The following is a 20,782-nucleotide window of genomic DNA, read 5'->3' as shown; positions in this document are numbered from 1 at the left end:
GTGTGTGTGTGTGTGTGTGTGTGTGTGTGTGTGTGTGTGTGTGTGTGTGTGTTTGAACCACAAGCTATGTTGCATGGATTTTATTCCATATCGGTTCTTTTATAAATGAGTCAATAACCTCATCTGTTGAATTCTTAAACCTGATTGGTCAGAGCGCTTTGATAATTTTCCATAACAGCAGCTCAAACAATTAACAATAATTCAATTCAATTCAAGTTTATTTGTATAGCGTTTTTTACAATGGGCTTCGTCTCAAGGCAGCTTTACAGAACATAAACATAGAAAAGAAGTTAAACATAAGGAGAAAAAAGAATTAATATAGTAAAAAATTAAGATATATATAGTTCACAGTGTGTTTGTATGTATGTATTTATTTATAATAAAGCATTTGTATTTTATTGTTTCCATAGTAACATTTAATTCAGCTGTAGTTTTGGACAGCTAGCTGCTATACATTAGGTGATAAGAGGAAATTCTCTCTTAGAGGTTCCACGCTATTAAATATAACAATGAAATTCTGAAAAAAAAAAACATAAGCATTGATAAATTCAGATTTTCAGTCACTAGCTTAAGAACAAATTAAACAATTCAGAAAGACTTAGAGCTAAATAATTAACTTCGGAACGATAAAAATCACGCATTGGCTTATCATGGATTATTGTCCTCATGTCCCAAAGTGTTTTACTTAATCAAAGAATCTGAGTATTTCTTGTAGCTGAGAGTTTTCTCGTCAAATTTGAGGCTCTAAAAGAAACTTTAGGATCTGCCCATCCACCAAACATCAGAGTGATTAATAGTCTAAAAAAAAGGAGAAACAGGTCTGAACACTTTCAGCAGGCATTTTCGGGATATTCCAAGACCGTTGAAGTAAAACGATCCTTCGACTACATGAGATTTCACACACTGATCAAAGTGACCTTGATGCAGCATGAAGCATCAGAAACACAACTTTACCCCCTGCAGCAAATTTATGTAGAGTTGATGGAACGTCTGACTGCTTTGATGGCACTTCTTAATTAAAATACATTTTAGACACTATTTCTTGCTCATTTGCTTTTTTTCCATATGATGTGGTCTGAGTTCTGTCAACTCCGAGACATTGGGTGAAACGATATGATATAGTTATTTGACTAATAACAGTCAAGTCTAAAAAGCACCAAGGTAAAAAAAAAAAGTAGATAAGTAGAAAAATAAGATGTTTATGCATCAAATCCTAAAATGTTGCTTTCAACTCTGTGTGTGTGTTTGTATCTGTGTATGTATGGGGGTGTCTCTGTAAGCGTGTGGCGGCATAGCGTGCCCACACATGCAGCCAGAGGTGGGAGCTTCCTCTGGTATCCTGAGTCTCGGCTATTAAAATTAATAACGGGATTTGCCAAGACGGGGAATGCCTCTCTGAATTCTCTCAATCTTTTTTTCAGACTTTTCTCTTTCGTAGCTCAGTTTTTTTCCTCTCGCTTCTGGTTTAGTCTAGTGTTCTAACTTAAACTAGTACACTATATTCAGAGTCAGAAGAGAAGAGAAGAGAAGAGAAGAGAAGAGAAGAGAAGAGAAGAGATGAGAAGAGAGAAGAGAAGAAGAAGAGAAGAAGAAGAGAAGAGAAGAGAGGAGAAGAAGAAGATATAAAGAGAAAGACTAGAAAGAACGCTCCCTCTCCTCCTTCATCTCCATCGCCTCTCTCTTCTCTCTTCTCCTCTCTCCTCTCCTCTCTCCTCTCTCCTCTCTCCTCACCTCTCCTCTCTTCTCTCTCCTCCTCCTCCTCCTCCTCCTCCTCCTCCTCTCCTCTCCCCTCCTCTCCTCTCCTCTCCTCTCCTCTCCTCTCCTCTCCTCTCCTCTCCTCTCCCCTCCTCTCCTCTCCTCTCCGCTCCTAGAGAGAAGTCAAAAGGTCATCCTAATGGATTAGTCAAGACCACTAATCCAGGATTCAAACTAGCCATCTTAAGCCTCTGTTTACACTCTGGACATCTTTTTCTTCCCCTGAACAAGAACAAGTGGTTTCAAAGGGGCAACACACACACACACACACACACACACACACACACACACACACACACACACACACACACACACACACACACACACACACAAATGCCCACACAGCCCAGAGGCCGTGTTTCCGAGCTGATCCAAGATAACACTGAAAAAACTAGATCTTTCAGTGATCTTATTCAGGTCTTGAAAGCATTAATGATCCGTTTAAGCCATATCCAGAGACATGCAATCTAACTTTGTTGGATTCTCTAACAATATAGCAGTAAAAACCTATAACTAGATAATATAACATTATTAATGCATATCAACAGGTTCTAAGATGATCCGACTGTGGTGTCTGTTGTGTGAGCTAAAATAATATTCTGAATAAATGTTCTAAGCAAGTACATGGTAGATAAACCAACATAGCATGGAAGTTTAAAAGTCAACATAAATAAATACAGTAAATCTATGAGTATATATAAATACATAAATATGTAACACAACATAAATATATAAATCTATGAGTATATATAAATACATAAATATGTAACACAACATAAATATATAAATCTATGAGTATATATAAATACATGAATATGTAAGACAGCATAAATATATAATTGGAACAGTGCAAATAAATTGACAGCTCTACAAAAGTGGCATATTGAATAGGTTGATAGTCAGATAAAATTTAAAAAGTTCCATCAAAAGTCACATTTATCAGTCCTTGTTACTGATTGTGTAACGTGCTGTCATGTTTTTCTTTCATTAAATTGCAGGTTGTTAAATGGATGTGGTGTTTTTAGCATTTGGTTTGTCATCTCCTGTATTATTGGATGTATCTGCTATGTGGTTAGTGGTTTTACTGCTTTGCTAACTGATGTCTGTTATTGAGGTATGTAAAGAAGGTTACGTGATGCTGGTGGTCTTGTGTGTGTGTGTGTGTGTGTGTGTGTGTGTGTGTGTGTGTGTGTGTGTGTGTGTGTGTGTGTGTGTGTGTGTGTGTGTGTGTGTGTGTGCGTGCGTGTGTGTGTGTGTGAGTGTGCGTGAGTGTGTGTGTGTGTATGTGTGAGTGTGCATGTGTTTGGGCATTATATGTTGGGCAAATGTTACCAAAGAACAAGCAACTTCGTTCAGTTTTAACCTCTATTCATAAAAAAAAAAAAAAAAAACGTTCATTTAAAAACTTGTTTTTTAATCGCCTAAAATTTGCGAATCACTAAAATGTGAAGAAATCATAAGTCACGTTCAAAATCTTCCTCAGCGCGAGACACTTATTCCAACGTGCGCGAGAGCCACTGTAATATTGGGTAAACGTTTTTAGTTTAAAGCTTTAAAAGGAGAAATCCTGACCATTTCCTGGGAAAGTACTATATATATATTAAAATATTTAACGTCACTTCCGACGTCAAACCTTTTTAAAATAATACTATTATTAATAATGGCACAACTTTATGCTTAGAATCTAATTCTTAAACTCTGAATTTTAGAATACAACTATATACATATACATACTATATATATATATATATATATATATATATATATATATATATATATATATATATATATATATATATATATATTTATTTATTTATTTGCTTGCTTCAGTTGCAGTATTTATTTATCACTATTATATTTATAAACTAAATATAAAATTATATAAAATAATATAAAATAAATATAAAAATATACAATGTATAAAAACCATAAAATTAACGTGTGTGTGTCTCTGTGTGTGTGTGTGTGTGTGTGTGTGTGTGTGTGTGTGTGTGTGTGTGTGTGTGTGTGTGCGCGCGTGCGCGAGGGTGTTAGAGACTGTTTCATGCTTCATAATAAATTCTGTACAAACAAACACAAACAAATTAATAAATACCTGCACTATCTTAATTGCATGCATAATTAACATTAAGGGGCAAACAGGCATTAACTTTATGGTTCATATGCGGAAACAGCACATTTTATGTATGTACGTATTTGTTTGCTTGTTTGTTTGTTTGTTATTTTTTAATATTCGATTTTTATTTACTTACTTACTTACTTACTTACTTACTTACTTACTTACTTACTTTTTTCAAAAAATATAAATTCTTGACCTGTGCGTTTATTTTGTGTACGGGATGCGAGAGAGAGAGAGAGAGAGAGAGAGAGAGAGAGAGAGAGAGAGAGAGAGAGAGAGAGAGAGAGAGAGAGAGAGAGAGAGAGAGAGAGAATGTGATTGGCTACATATATATTCTCTTGCTCTCTCTCCCTCTTTCTCTCTGCTCTATATCTTTTTCACATCCCCGTTGATTTATCAATGAGCTCTGCAGTCTTCAGGGGAAAACATCTTCCTCCATCAGTTCATATTTAGCAAAGGATGAGAAAATCGTAGACCAGAGAGTGCTTTCAGCAGAAAGATAAAACACTCACACTGATTACTTTGAAACTTTTTTTTTTAAATCTTTTTATTTCAAGACATTTACTGGAATTTCTTTTTGTTGTTTTCTGGCGACATTTAGGTAAGAAGTCTAAACCCTTTATTTCTTATGCGTTACTTTTTCACTGTTTAAGCCTAATTTAGTTATTCGTTCATCTCTATTTATAGATTTCAGCACAGAATTTGGAGCTTAAGTATAAAACTGCGACAAAAGCACTTAATAAGATATAAGTTAATAAGAAATAAACTGCAGCACTGTGTAATGAAGTAACTATTTAAATGAACTAATGTGTTTTCTTGGATTTCTTATTAAGAGTGTAATTTCTTAATGAAGTGCATCTGTTTGCCAAAGTCTACCCTATAAACTGTGACTGATTTGTTTACTTTATTTGTCAGGATTTTACAAAACACTACAATTCTCTCATGCTAACATTTTAGATACAGAACCGAAGAGAAAAACAAGATGCGAAAGTAAAAAAAAAAAAAAAAAAAAAAAAAAAATAGGTTTTGCGCAAAACAAGGCATTGCATTACGCATGTGCCATGTGGTTCAAGCTCAAGTACAAATATAAAAAAAATATTTAGTATGTTCACGGTCCTCTTGTTAAGACTGTATACTCTATAAAGTCGGATGAAAGACATGCCAGAGCATGTAACTTGTAAAAAAAAACAAAAAAAAAAAAAAAAAAAAACTATTTGGCATACCTGTCCGTTTCGTAGTGCGCGCTCGGAGCAGCCGGAAAGTGCCAGACGGTTTTTTTTCTCTCTCTGAAATGTAACGCAAAACTTTTCCTTCCCTTGATCCTAGCTATCTGATGGAAGGAACCCACCTTCTATAAAGAAACTGGACGCTTTGTTTTTGCTGTCGTGTGTTCACTCGACCGACCAGGAAAACGTGATTTTTCTTTTTGCTCGGTTCTTATGGTTGGAGATGATGATTGTAAGTGAAAGCGGCTTGGTGTCGGCGCTCTTCCTCCTTCTCCGCTCCGTGGTTCCTGCGCTGCTGCTGCTCGCGTTGTCACGGCGGCTGTGGTCGGTCAGGTGGAGCGCGGCACGGGACAAGACGTGCGCGCTCCCGCTGCCGGAGGGCTCCATGGGCTGGCCGCTGATCGGAGAGACCTTCCACTGGCTGTTTCAGGTTAGAGAATAAAGCAACTGTTCTAAATGTTCTAAATGAAGTGTTTCGGATGTCCGGGTGAACTCGTATGAACTTTAGTTTGCCGTGCGCACTACCTATGTGATGGTTTTGGATGTAATCCAGATGATGGACGTTATAGATTATTCTCAATACACCGCTTAGATTACTACATTATCTCTGTTTTTACATTATCGCTTGTTATTAATTGAGCACCAGCCTCAGTATCAGTACCCTTGAAACCTGCATGTCATGTAGTGCACTATATAATTGTAGTGCATTTAAAAAATAAGTGTTAGATTAACACCTGAAGTGCTAAAATGATCGATTATGTTGACTTTATATGAAGTGTTAATTCAGCACTGGGGATTTTGCTTCTACACTTTGTGATGTTGCTGTAATTCCAGCCACAATTTAGTGCAGGTTTGGACGGAACCCTTTACCTGTTCCTAACCTACTTTGTTTCCTCTCTCTCTCTCTCTCTCTCTCTCTCTCTCTCTCTCTCTCTCTCTCTCTCTCTCTCTCCCTCTCTCTCTCTCTCTCTCTCTCTCTCTCTCTTTCTTTCTCTGAGAGTACACTATGTCATAATCTCACAAACTTCACTGTGTGAAATGTTACAAAATTTTTGACTGAATTGGTGATAGAGTTAGTATTTGTAAACCCTAAACAGAATCATCACACATACCTATTCAAATTTATACAAATTTCACATTTATCTTGTGAATAGGTTCTTCTCAATACCAAGGAAGCTATTATTAAGCAAAAATTCATCATAGTCAGTGAATATGTAAATACAATACAATGTTATAGTAAGTGCACTGGATAAGTAAGGGTTCAAGGTAAGTACAAGGTGGTGTGATGCAGAGCTAATACCATGCAGAGTTACAGTTACCAGATGGCACTGGGATATTTTTCCTGATAAAAACAATTAAAAACATTATTTAAAAGCAAAATAGGTGCTTTTATACATTTCTTGTTTCATTAATATTCCACCTGATGCCTAATAATGAACTTTATTAAAGTTACTTTAGAGCATTTAAGTGGCACATCTTTGGATCAGATGTACTAGCTTAGTGATTAAGGCATTGGACTACAGATCAGAAGGTTATGAGGTTGCATCCTAGGTCTGCCACTGCTTACCCATGAGCAAGGCCCTTAACCCTTTATTGCTCAGTTGTATAAAATGATATAAAATGTAAGTCACTCTGCATAAAGGTGTCTTCCAAATGTTGTTTGAAAACCATCAGTTGACCTACATCATGTGAGCATGTTCCCATATGGCATAACTGCACAATTAAAAAAAAAAAAAAAGCTTACATCATTGTAGGCTTAGCTGCAGTCACTAACCTAAACCCTTTGAAATTATTAGCAAGAACCAATTAAAGGAACAGGAAATGAACTATTTGTATCTGTCTGCCCAAGCTGTAATTTCTGTGCACGGAGAGCGAGTGAGTTTATAATAGTAGCATGTGTTTGTGTATTTCAAAGAGTTTTGCAGATCAATGGCTGATCACAAAGGACATTTTCATGTAGTGAAAATGATCTTATCCCTATTATATGCAAATGCAGAATTTAATTATGGGTGTGTTGATGCACACCTGAGGCACACTTGGACAGTAACTTACCTCATTTGATTTCTTTTTTTTAAACAAAATTTCAAAAACAGTGCAATATTTAATAAATAGGGTGCAATTTTGGACATAGGGTTCGAGAAAATTCTATTTCTATTATAATCATGCCTGATTACTGTGCGCAGGTGGTTGTGGAGACGGCTTTCTAACAGACTTAGCAATTTAACACTTAGTCTTATTAATTTTATATGCTGAAAATAAAGGACGTAACATTATTCTAATAATGATCAAGCCTTTTAGGGTTAAGTATTAAAATTCTACATATTCTTTCAACTATGAGATCCATTTCATTCCTTATTAATGATCCCATCCCAGACAGCGCTCTTGGTATTATGGTTGTCGGTCCGACATCCAGAGTGAGATTTGCAGCTTTAGATTAGCTCCATAGCATTTTGCTGAATTTATTTTAGACATCACAATTCTTTATATTATCATATCATCTAGAACCTTAAGATTCCTCCATACTCCTGTAGTTTAACATTGTTGAAAGAAACTACTTTATTCAGGCCTGTATGAAACCAATATCTGGCATAAAACTGATCCTTCAGTTTACCATTCTGTTAATACATGTATGAAATTATTTCCTTGCATGTGCAGACCTGAAAGTAAAATACAGAATTCCCCTCAGTTCCAGGAAAAGTACCCTGCCAAGGCAAAACGGCAGCTCAGTTTCAAAATGCTCCTGTTTTTAGAAATATCATGGATAACTAATGACTATTTAGAGAACAGGAAGCGCTTTGAGATTTATCTTGGGTAGCTTGGGTCTGTCTGATGAGACATTTCACATTTCTTTCTTTTTGATGATCATTTTGGATCGCTTATGTTAAATCTTTATCTCTTGTAATGTTGTTAAAATAGTATTTGTAATAGTAATAATAACATTTCTCCTACTTTGTCTCTCTCTCTTTGTCTCTCTCTTTCTCTCTCTCTTAGGGTTCCAGCTTTCACATCTCTAGGCGAGAGAAACACGGCAATGTCTTTAAGACCCACCTCCTGGGGAAACCTGTGATTCGCGTGACTGGCGCTGAAAACATTCGTAAGATCCTGCTTGGTGAACATACCTTGGTGAGCACACAGTGGCCACAAAGCACGCGCATCATCCTTGGACCAAACACGTTCATCAACTCCGTCGGTGAGCTGCACAAGAAGAAACGAAAAGTAAGCGAATACCCCAAACGCTAAATATGAGATATCTGATGGCAGCACAAACTGACCTCAGAACTTGAGCAAGTTCTCCAACTACAGCTAGAAAGGCACGTAACTGGAAAATTTCATGGATCCTCTCACCCTAATTATTACCTAATTATTCAAAATATTAGACACCTGAGTTACACGTATACATCGCTTCATATCAAACATTATTCATTTGCACCATTAATCTTTTTTATTCTGAAATTTGTCATTGACAGAACTTATTAGGAAGGAGTTGACATTTTATAGGCCTAATTATGAGTTATTGATGTTTGGATTAAACCCATTTAATAACCAGACAAATGGGCAAATAAATATAAGAAGTTAGCAATGTTTTACAATATTCCTGATGATCCTTTTGATGTCAGATGTTTATGTAGGTATATGAAGAGTATAAATCCTGTTAAATGAAATATTTAGCAATCCAAATATAGTCTCATCATCCTTGGATATCTTTGGACACATGTACAATGTACACTTTATGGCTAAAAGTATGTGGACTTGTAATCATGACATTCAGATATAGTTCTTCCCCAAGCATTAAATTGTATAAGATGTCTGTGTGCTGTAGCATTATAGTTTCACTTCACTTCATTAACTTCACTGGAACTAAAAGGGCCAAACCTGTACTAGCATGACAACGCGTTTGTGCAACAAGCCCCTGAGCTCTGAGCCCCTGAGTTTCCTGCATAGGTCCTGAATCTGACTCAACCCCACCTTTGGGGTGAACTGGAACTGGATTCTCATCACCTCACATCAGGGTCTGATCACACTAATGTTCTTGTAGAATAATGAATGTAAATCCCCACAGCTACACACCAACATCTAGTGGAAAGTCTTCCCAGAAAAGTGGAGGCAGTCACACCAGCAGAAAGTGAGCCAAATCTGTGTTATTGCCCAGGGATTTGGAACGGGCATATGTAGGTGTGATGGTCAGGTTACCACATACTCCTGGTCATAGTGTATTTGGTCTTAGTTATTATACAGTACTTCAACTTAAAAGCACTGTTGTAGGTCGTTCTCGATAAGGGCGTCTTCCAAATGTAAATGTTATTAGAAATCTTATATTAGGAATATTTTGGAATACTTTCATGGACGTCCTCCTAGTGCAAGGCGTGTACATGTAATCAGAGTATACATTTGTACATTTATAAGATTTATAATTCATGTTAAACACTTTAGCTTAAAAAAAGTTTTATATGTGTGTAACATAAATAGTACATTGAAATATAAGTCTTTTCCTTATAAGAGAGCGTTTATTTGTGCCATATCATATGACTTGTGTTTTTTTTACATTATTATAAATATTGAGCAACTCGGACAAACAGCATATAGTCGATATGCATGTAAATTCTTTACTCCATTCTTTCTCGTTCTCAGATCTTGGCACGAGTGTTCAGCCAGACAGCACTGGAAAGCTATCTGACACGCCTGCAGGATGTGGTAAAGGGTGAAATCAGTAAGTGGTGCGCTGAAGCTGGCCCGGTGGAAGTTTACACTGCTACAAGGTCGCTTACGTTCCGCATCGCTGTGCGTGTCCTGCTCGGCTTGAAGCTAGACGAGCGGCGCATCACACACCTTTCTAAGACCTTTGAGCAGCTCATGAACAACCTGTTCTCTCTGCCCGTGGACGCACCTCTCAGCGGCCTGCGCAAAGTGAGAACACATATCTCTATGAATCAAATCAACTCATTTACTATTCTCATGTCAAACTGGAGAAATGCATATAGAACTATATAATTATATAAAAATATATATATTTTTAACCCAAAAAATTATCAAGTCAGTTCAATGAGTATGTTCACAAATTAGAAGTGACAGTAGCAAGAAAAAGTCGTTGAGGGGAACCCTTTGAAGGGAACCCATTCTCTTCTAGGGGACACCAAACTATTTCTTGTTTACAGCTTTATACAAACAGGACTAGATGTTCTGATCTTCATTTTGAGCAGCTTTTTGAGAATAGGAGTCCAGGGATGAACACAGGATGATTATAGCAATAGATCGTGGGTTTAAGTCTACTGTATGTAGGTGAAATTATCTACTGAAGTGGTAAATGAGTCCCAAATGCAGAAGCTTTAAGTATAACTACAGCATCAGGAGTAAAAAAATAATCAGACTGTTACACACTAATAATTTAATGATGAAACATTTTGTACAATTTCCCGCTTATACTTTTTTCATTTGAATTAACCATTTTAGGGGATAAAAGCACGAGATATTCTGCACGCAGAGATGGAGAACATCATCAAAGACAAATTAAAGAAGCAGAACACAGACGAGTACTGCGATGCTTTTGACTACATGCTGAGTGCCGCAAAGGAAAACGATTACAACCTGACCATGCAGGAGCTTAAGGTATGAAATTCATTAAAAATGAACACTCTGACGTGACTTGAAGAGCCAGTGACGCACATGTTCCTCTATCTCCACACTGTGTTTGATCACGCATTTAGGTTTTTGGGGGAAACGTCTGCAGCAGTAGTGATGGCTGTAGGCTACTGTAGGCTACTGAAGGTTGGGAGTTCAATTCCTAGCACAAGTTCAGTTCCCAATATTGGCCAAATTTGCAAGATTCTCTTTGCGCTCTAAAATGTAAAGACTTAAGCCCTATTCGGACGTGATTAGTTTTACGTGGGGACATGGGGGTAAAGTAATTATTACCAGAGCTTCTCAGTGATTTTAGTCCCGTCCGAATGTGCCGTCTCGGTAATCATTACGGACAATGTCAGTAAAGATTACGGCAACTTTTGCCTTCTATAAAAAGGTCCGGAAAAATTACCTCAGGTAATACTGATCCCGTCCGAATAGACCCGTTGTAAATATGTACGGTAAAATTCTGTCATTTCCTGTTTAAAAGTAGTTTTTGGCGTGTTTTGCAAGCATGGACATACTTGAAACAGGAAGCAACGTCATACGCACATGACGACAAGGAGGTTACTGTGGTGTGTAAAGCGTGTTAGACCTCACACTTCTGCTAGTTTTACTGAGATGTTTTGTCCCGTGCGAATTGGCCAATTAATATTACAGACGTCCTGAGGTAAAATTGCATTACTCCACGTCCCCACGTAAAACTAATCCCATCCGAATAGGGCTTTATTTGCTAAATTTTGTTATAATTGGACAAACTGATAATAGTCCTGTGAAATGTGCTGAATGGTCTGAAGGAATAAACGGAAGCCACGCTCCAATGGTAGTGCATTGTAAACTGACTTTTATAACACATATAAAACAAAAATGAATACATTATATCTACATTATATCTTGTTGTCATGTTATCTTCTTGTGTCGCCCTACTATATGGTAGTGATTGATAATATTTCAATAACTTCGGTGTGTGCACAGAAGGATAAATAAGAGATGCAGGAAACAGCATGAAAATAATATCACTTCTGGTTCATAAAGGAAAATGGTTCATTCATTCATTCATTCATTCATTTTCTACCGCTTATCCGAACTTCTCAGGTCACGGGAGCCTGTGCCTATCTCAGGCGTCATCGGGCATCAAGGCAGGAAAATGGTTCCTGTTGTAAATATTGTTTTTGTTCTTGATCGTGCAGGAAACAGCAGTGGAATTGATCTTCGCCGCACACTCAACCACAGCGAGCGCATCCACATCTCTCATCCTTCAGCTGATGCGTCATTCTGAAGTCACGGAGCGTGCAAGGGCTGAACTGGAGGCTGAAGGTTTATTGGTGGATGCTCCCAACTCTGGTTGCTTATGCTGTCATGAAAACAGCAATACATGCTTAAACAGCAAGACTGAAAAGGACACAAATGACATGGCACGGCTCCGTCTTAACTCCAAACCTCTTCTTGATAAAACAACCCGGTCTGACAGGCAAGAAGGTCATAGATCGTGGATCAATGTACCGTATTTAAGTCTGGAGACTCTCAGTCAGCTGTGCTACTTGGACTGTGTGGTGAAGGAGCTGCTTCGATTTCTACCACCAGTGTCCGGGGGATACAGGACAGTGCTGCAGACGTTTGAGCTGAATGTGAGTCCATACTTTGATGGATGTGATTATGTAGAAATAAATAAAATTCTCTAAAATTAGCTTTAATTGGTTTAGCAATTAATAAAAGACTAACATTTTCCACATTATAAACAGACAAAGAATATAAGGAATTCATTTAAATAATGCATAATGCTAGAAAAAGACAAAATTACTTTTGCGTCCAAATTAAGATAATTTGTTTTAAAAGTATTTGGGGTGGCAGGTTTCACGTGTCCAGGAATTTCTTCTATTCTTCTTCTTTTGATTATTTAGAAAAATGATCTATAATTTGGTCACTTTAGTTGTTTCAAAGGAACAAAATGACTGTCAGACTTTTTAAAACTTCTTCGAATTATAACATTGTGCATCAATCTAATTCCATATATATTCTAATTCCACAATTTCATATTGACTTGAATACTGATTATGCAATATGATAAGCTGATGCCACAGCCAGTTTTACCTTCCCTTTTCCTCTCATCTACAGGGTTATCAGATCCCCAAAGGCTGGAGCGTCATGTACAGTATCCGTGACACGCATGAGACTTCTGCTGCCTACACAAACCCAGAGCTGTTTGACCCTGAGCGCTTCGCCCTTGGAAGGGATGAAAGTAAAAATAGTCGATTCAGCTATGTGCCGTTCGGTGGCGGCATACGCAGATGCATCGGACGCGAGCTTGCCTTGCTCATGCTCAAAATTCTCAGCGTGGAGTTGCTGGCCACAGCCGAGTGGACGCTTGCCACAGAGACATATCCCAGCATGCAAACTGTGCCCATCGTTCACCCGGTCAATGGACTACATGTCCATTTCAACTACAGGAATCATTCGAGTGGGAGAAACCGCAGGGAGTCCACACACATATAAAAAAAAACACTTATATTTATCAGTTACAGTTATGTCACTTTGTGATTTTTGATCTTTGGGGTTTGGAGATTTGGAGTGTTTTCTTATTATCATTATTATTATTTTTTTTTTACCAGACCATTAATTAAAAATCAGCCCATGAGGCATAACCGAAAAACATTTCAAAAATAATTGATCATAAAAAGGTTAATTAAAAAGCCACGGCAGGAACATGGAGGATGCCTGATGTTCAATTCAATAAATGACTAATCTGTTCAACCTTGGACAAGTTTAATAGAAAGAAAAAAAAACCTGATGAACAGAAAACATAGACAGGGTCATGATCATTGAATGAAAAAAGACTGGATATTGTTAGAACCAAAATGATTATGCAGAACCCACAATATTTACAGGGATATTGTATTAAGCCCAGAATGGTTCAGTACTGGTGCATCTTAAGGCAAAGATTGTAGAAGTGATTAACTGCTTCTCTGTGTGCTTAGGGTTTGTGCTCCAGGTTGTCAGTAATGCATTGCTTATTTGCTTGAACAGTCTTAAGTACAATTTGGATAGGAAAAGATTTCCAGATAGTCTGATAGAGTAATCTTGAAGAAGGACGTCTGGACATTATGATTTATTTGCAGGGAAATAGCAACCCTGTCTTGGAATAGCAAGTCCAGGTCTATCTTTTTGGCTTTGACATTTGGATATGAGACCAAAAGATGAATATGAGAAGATAAATCAGAATTTCAGCTAACAGATGTGTCAAACAATTGTCAGACCACCCAAATTTTTGGCGAGCAAAAGTATTTTGTCTTAAAAATAAATAAGACTTAATATTTGGCATGTACCGCAGTTTCTTTCAAATGTCGTTTCTCTCTTCAGATTCCTCTTCAGGAGGTAAAATATAGACTCAGTTGGGTTAAGGTCTGACGATTGACTTGGCCAGTCTAAAACCTTTTACTTTTTCCCCCTGATCAGAGTCCTTTGCTGTGTTGGCAGTGTGTTATTAGTTATTGTCTTGCTGCACGATGAAGTGTCCTACAGTTAGACTGGATACATTTCTCTGTAAATCAGCAGACAGAATGTTCCTGTAGACTTCCATCATAATGAACCTGTTCATGAAGCAGGTCTACAAGCCCGAGTCATCACACCAAGCCATTGATGAGCATGTATATTTTGGATCATGCAGTTCTCATCGCCAGTTTTCACCACTACAGTGTATTACATGTAAATTCTCAGATTTCTCTATTGAACTCATACCAAATGTCATAAACGGGCCTTGCTGTTCTGCCAAATATTCTATACATAATATATATATTATAATTGTACTACAAATTAGATGTAAATGTGAACCAACTACTTGCTTTAGGGCTTGATTATTACTGGGTCACATGACCATAATACATATGTAGACTGTACTAGGAAGGTAAGTACTTCCCTAAACTGATTAGCAGCATTGTTTCTCTGACATGTCCCTTTAAATAGCATTTATATTATTGTTCGATGTTTATTTTTACTGGTCAGTTTTTAGAAGGTTTTAGAACAGTCGGCATTATCTTTGTAGACGCATGCACACACAATTGACTGATATGATGGATTCAGTTGGGACTAAACGTCCAGAGACACATTACCCCTGCTCCCCTTTAAAAAATTCATCCAGTCCAAATTGGGCTTTAAAGCTACTTAAACTTCTGAATAACTTGTTGTTGTTGTTTTTAAATTAATTAAGCGCTTGCTAGAGGAAAACTAACCACTCTTTTATTGTTTTTACTCTCATCTGTATGTGATATATAAACAAAATGTGGTTTTGTTTGGTAAATGAAGTAGGAATTTTAAATAAGCTCTATTTATGATTCATTTTTAAGTAGAGAAATATTATAGAAAGAATCTGTAGTTTCTAGGCTTACTACATTAACATGGGATAGCTGTCTGTCTTTGTTGGCTTCCAGATGTTTACGACAGTACGTAGAAATGTGATATCATTTCACACTGTGTTAAAATGCTAGTCATTAGCTCCATTTATTCCAGATGTGTACGACAGTACGCTGATGTATGGCATTTTTTCTCACCACCTTTTCATACGCAGAAATGCGCCATCACTTCACGCAGAGTTAACACGCTATAAATTATGTTTATTCTGATTGCAAACTGTGAATAAGGGTCCTTGTAGAAGGATCGGTCTAAAACAGGGAAGGAGAAACCGGCAGCACTTTTACATTTTTTTTTCTTTTGTATATTTGTAATAATTGTATGTGAGAATTTTCTTATGTTTGTGCTTGTCTCCATAGACACTCGCTCAGTATTCTTTATTATCTGCTATATCAGTTTCTAAAGATGCCTATGGCTGACAGGTGTTCAGTGTTTCTCCCACTACATAAGACTTGCTCATAAAAATGTGTTGGGTTTATTTATGCTAAAGCAGTGCTTTTATTCAAATTACTATTATTATACACATAGGCAAGTTGATGGACTTTTTTTGGGGGCATTATCAGTATCAACACTGTTAATTTACTGTGGCTGCATATATTATTTAAATAAAGTGCTCTTGCTTATTAAAATCATAACATTCTCTAATTTTGTTGCATTTGAAATATCAGAACTTAATGTCAAGAAGTTTGAAAATGTTTTGTAAAGTTTTGTCAAGACAAAAGGCAAAAGTTCATTTCAGATTCAGAGGATTCAATGATTATTATTTTTTTCTGGCATTATGTTGAAAGCTGCAATTTGATTGGCTGTCCATACATCACATAAGTGTATATGCATTTGTAAGTCATTGCTTGCAGCCCACAACTTGGACACAACTTTGGAGCAGGATATACTAACTATAAAAAAAAAATAAATAAATATTGAATCCTGTTTTAAAAATTTGTTCAAGCACATAATGATGAATATATAAGGATGAGAATAAGAATTAGAAAAGTATATTGAGGAAATGTCTGTTGTAGGTTATCTTTGACGTCAATCAAACTGCCGATTCATGAAAACAAAATGTACCAGACTTTAGTTGAAGCTAGGGAGATGTTTTGCGAGACTTGCCGAAAGCAAGAAAGTGGGTGACCGCACTGATGCACACATGTACAGACATAAAGCTGAGAAAAGAATTTCTCAGACACCAACACACTTGCGCACACATTTTAAGAACACTCCTTAAGGGCAAACAGGCATTTATTAAAACTGTGAAGCTGTAGACAGAGGGAATAGAGAGATCAGAAATAATACAGAGTGCGAAAGAAAGAAAGAAAGAAAGAAAGAAAGAAAGAAAGAAAGAAAGAAAGAAAGAAAGAATCGAGTGATCAATAAAAAAGACTTAAGAGTAAAAAAGTGAGGGAGAGAAGAAAGAGAGATAGATAAGAAGAAAGCGGGCAAGAGAACAGGAAAAGAAAAGTAAGAAGAATAGAGAGATAATGTGAGACAGGAAAAAATGTATATAAAACACATGGGGTCATACGATTGTAGAAAAGTAATCAACAACAAGGTGGTGTTATGTGGCCGGGCACAATCCGAGTTAGTGTTAACACTCAGGAGTTTCCAACAACAGCACTTGATTTTCCTTTAATACCACAGCAATTTGCCAGCAGTTACAATTTACTGTTTCTGTGTTACAGTACGATTTACAATGTACCGACAATACTAAGTCATCTCACCTGTTTAAGGTTGTATTGAATATTGTGTAATGTTAAATGTAAAGCAATTTGCTTCATTTATCAGATTTAAATATTTCCTCCTGCCCACACCAACCTCTCTTTGTCCTCTCTTGAAGTTCAAAAAACATTTGTCGTGTTACTGAGATTAAATATCGCTGATCCATGTTCTTTAGGTTTTTCACTTTCCAAAAACACACCAACTGATGGATTGTCGACTGTAAACTGCTGCTGAGGATGAAGGTGTTGAATGGAGTCCCATTCTGTATCTAATCCAGCTGTGGCTCCACCATGACCATAACATGATTCTAACAGGATACAAGTTCTTAATAAAGATGAATGAAAAAATGTGAACGTAGAGAGAACATCACTCTTTGCTATTATGAACTACTTTATTATTGCCACTGTTGTTGTGTTACACTTTTGTTGTAGGTTACTGAAAGACCTTGACACCTCTGACGTTAATACATCTTAAACAATAAAGGCAGAATAATAAAAAAAAATGTAAGTAAAAAAAGTTACACAGTACAGAGAGTTCTCTGCAAAGACTCTGATCTCAGAGATCAGATCGAGTGTGTGCGTGTCTAAGGTAAGTCATGACCTCTGTTGGCAGCATCTGTGTGTGTGTGTGTGTGTGTGTGTGTGTGTGTGTGTGTGTGTGTGTGTGTGTGTGTGTGTGTGTGTGTGTGTGTGTGTAGGAATGCAGAAAAAGCAGCTGGTGTCTGCACCGTAATTACAACCTCGCACCAATGCTTCCTGCTCTAAATACACACAAAGTATGGTTTAAGAAATGGGGACAAAGTTGAGGGCACTCTCAACACACACACACACACACACATACACATACACTCACACACACACACACACACCCACACACACACAAAGAGAGAGAATCATTTCCAGCATCAGCGAGGTCTTACTGTAAAGACTGCTGTAAAGACATCTCGCTTTGTCTTTCATTTTTTAGTTTCATTTTGCTCTCTATTTAGTCCCATGAAGTTCCTCTTTACCAGGTGATGCATTTCTCAAATAAAAGTTTAGGTCTGTCAGTTTGTTCCTGATTACAATTTAACAAGTACAAATTCGACAAGATGCAACAGATATATTTTAGAAATACAGAAATACTGAGTGTTAATACAATACGATCCTAAAAGTAAATATAGGTAAAAAGAACATTGTGATATTTTGAATGAGGTACATAAGACATGGGAGAAGGGGAGCACAAAAAATCTAGGCTTGAGTGACCAAGCCTAGATACATTAGGCAAGGCAAGGCAAGGCAAGGCAAGGCAAGGCAAGGCAAGGCAAGGCAAGGCAAGTTTATTTGTATAGCACATTTCATACACAGAGGTCATTCAAAGTGTTTTACATAGAAATTAGAAAACAGTTTATAAAAGAGAAAAAGAAATATATATGAAAAATAAGAAACACGATAAAATCATAACAAAAACAAATAACAATTAAGAAAAATAAATGTGATTTTAATAAAAACAATTTAAAATATGTTAAAAAGAATAAAACAGGAGTAAAAGTGATTTGGATAAAAAGTGCAGTCAGTGTGAAGCAGCACAGCGCTCATTCAGTAAACACATGAGTTAAACAGATGTGTTTTTAATCTTGATTTAAAAGTGTCTACTGTTGAAGCACATCTGATCTCTTCTGGAAGCTGATTCCAGCTATAGGTGGCATAATAACTAAATGCTGACGCACCTTGTTTTGAGTGAACCCTTGGTATCTCTAACTGACCTGATCCTAATGATCTGAGTAGTCTGCTTGGTTTATATTCAATTAGCATATCTGTAATGTATTTCAGTCCTAAGCCATGAAGTGATTTATAAACCAGTAACAATACTTTAAAATCTATTCTAAATGTAACTGGAAGCCAGTGTAAGGACCTGAGGACTGGAGTGATGTGCTCAGATTTTTTGGTTCTGGTCAGAATTCTGGCAGCAGCGTTCTGTATGAGCTGCAGCTGTCTAATGGTCTTTTTGGGGATCTTGGTAAGGAGTCCATTGCAATAATCCACCCTGCTGGTGATGAAAGCATGAACAAGTTTTTCTAAGTCCTGACTTGAGACAAAACATCTAATTCTGGCTATATTTCTGAAATGGAGAAATGGAGACACATAGCACCCAGGCAGAGTTGATTATTAGCAAATTCCAGTTTGCTGCATATAGTTTGTAAGATCTAATTTATACAGTTGAGCAATTCAAGGTTAAGGACCTTGATCAGGGACCCAGTTTTGGCAGCTTGTTGGCCCTAGGGCTTAAACTCACAACCTTCCGATCAGTAGTCAAACACTTTAACCACTGAGCTACCACATCCCCACATTGAATACCTCTAGAGCCAGGGGTTAAAAACCAACATCACTGTCAGAGACAGTAAAAAAACATATGGTTGGGCCTTGGCTATCAAAATCCAGAAACCTTCCAGAAACCTAACAGTATGTATGCCTGGTGTATGTATATGACCAGTTAGTATTAGATCATTGGCATATGAAGGATTGGACCTGCAGCAGAAGAGATGTTGCACCTCATCCGGTCATGCAATCCTACCACCTACCCATTGAATCCACTCCCTTCCACTATGCTCCAGAACATCTCACAAGAATATCTGCCCTTCATCACCACGATCATCAGTGGATCCCTATAATCTGGTCATGTACCAATGACCTATAAAAGAGCAAGCGTTATTCCCACCCTGAAGAATTCTTCAACGCATTGCCTGTAATCAACTGTCTGTCTATCACACACTGTCGAGCACATTCGATAGGGACAGCCCTTTTGGATGTCTCTGAGAAACTATATGCTGCTAGATCAGCCAAGCTGTCATCTGTCCTCATTCTCTTTGACATTTTAGCAGCATTTATCTCTCTTGTCCACCCTCAGGAGTCTTGGAATTTGTGCATCAGCATGGGAATGGTTTGCTTCCTACCTGGTTTGCTCATATCAGGTAACATAGAGGGAAGTGACATCTGCTCCATGCAGACTCTCCACTGGTGTCCCACAGGGCTCAGTACTCGGTGCTGTTCTTTTCACCCTGTATACTCACTCTCTTGGTGAAGTTATTTTCTCACACGGGTTCTCTTACCACTGCTATGCTGATGATATAACTTAGAAATGATATTTTATAGATGATACATCTCTTTCCTAACTTCAGATACCACAGCTTCTGTTCGTATCTCAGCATGTCTGACAGACATATTGTGGATGACGGCTGATTATTTGAAGTTTAATCCCAGCAAAACTGAACTGCTGATCATCCCAGGTCATGATCTTGCAATATTCCTGCATAATGTTCTGATCTCCCCTTCAGTCACAGCTCACAACCTTGGGGTAACCATGGACATTCAACTGTCCTTTTCCTCGCACGTTGCTAATGTGACATGCTCCTATCGGTTTCTTCTTTACAACATTTGAAGGTTCTGTCCACACAGGCGGCTCAGGTACTTGTTCAGTCTTTTGTCATCTCAAGACTGGACCACTGCGACTCACAAATCTAGCCAAACTACTCTCAAATCTGCCAATCAAATTCATCCTCTGCAAATAATCAGAAAATGCAGCTACACAAATTGTTTTCAACCTGTCTAAGTTCTTGAATACCGCTGTGCTCTCTCAACTGTTTTTTTTTTTTGGTAGATTCAAAACACTGATGCAAAACACTGATGCTTACCTACAAACCCCAAAATGGACCCGTTCCCTCTTACCTCAAAGCCCTTATTACTCCTCGCACTGCACCTCGCACCCTTATATCAACCAGCACTGCTCAACTTGCTCCACCATCTCTCAGGGTAAGAGGTAGGTATACAAGAAGATCGCAACATGATTCTTCTAGATCACTTACAAAATTACACAGGTATTCATTTACAGGCTTTAAGTTGGTTTAGATCCTACCTGTCTGATCGATACCATTTTGTAGAATTAAATGCTGAATCCTCCAGTTTATTGCCAG

General features: G+C 37.5%; 1 protein-coding gene across 2 annotated transcripts; it reads left to right on the top strand.

Moving 5' to 3' along the window:
- Positions 1 to 4,266: 4,266 nt before the first annotated feature.
- On the top strand, positions 4,267 to 15,765 carry LOC113662509 (cytochrome P450 26B1). 2 transcript variants are annotated; one of them, XM_027177403.2, is made up of 7 exons: positions 4,267 to 4,475; positions 5,201 to 5,530; positions 8,092 to 8,316; positions 9,730 to 10,005; positions 10,549 to 10,704; positions 11,907 to 12,344; positions 12,832 to 15,765. In XM_027177403.2, the coding sequence occupies exons 2-7, from the start codon at positions 5,324 to 5,326 to the stop codon at positions 13,207 to 13,209; spliced, it is 1,680 nt and encodes a 559-aa protein (XP_027033204.2). In that variant the 5' UTR covers positions 4,267 to 4,475; positions 5,201 to 5,323; the 3' UTR covers positions 13,210 to 15,765. The 2 variants fall into 2 exon arrangements, with proteins under 2 accessions (XP_027033204.2, XP_027033205.2); XM_027177404.2 differs by lacking the exon at positions 4,267 to 4,475 and having other exon boundaries at positions 5,104 to 5,530.
- Positions 15,766 to 20,782: the final 5,017 nt, after the last annotated feature.

The sequence above is a fragment of the Tachysurus fulvidraco genome, chromosome 12 (genome assembly GCF_022655615.1).
Source record: "Tachysurus fulvidraco isolate hzauxx_2018 chromosome 12, HZAU_PFXX_2.0, whole genome shotgun sequence".
Classification (NCBI taxonomy): Eukaryota; Metazoa; Chordata; class Actinopteri; order Siluriformes; family Bagridae; genus Tachysurus; species Tachysurus fulvidraco.
The sequence above is the reverse complement of the archived record's forward strand: the minus strand, read 5'-3'. Positions and strand labels throughout refer to the sequence as shown.

Excerpts from the sequence above, each read along its gene's own strand:
- LOC113662509 (XM_027177403.2), top strand. The coding sequence starts at position 5,324 with ATGATGATTGTAAGTGAAAGCGGCTTGGTGTCGGCGCTCTTCCTCCTT. Across the intron at positions 10,006-10,548 it reads CTCTCAGCGGCCTGCGCAAA|GGGATAAAAGCACGAGATAT; the intron begins GTGAGAACACAT and ends TAACCATTTTAG. Across the intron at positions 12,345-12,831 it reads TGCAGACGTTTGAGCTGAAT|GGTTATCAGATCCCCAAAGG; the intron begins GTGAGTCCATAC and ends TCTCATCTACAG.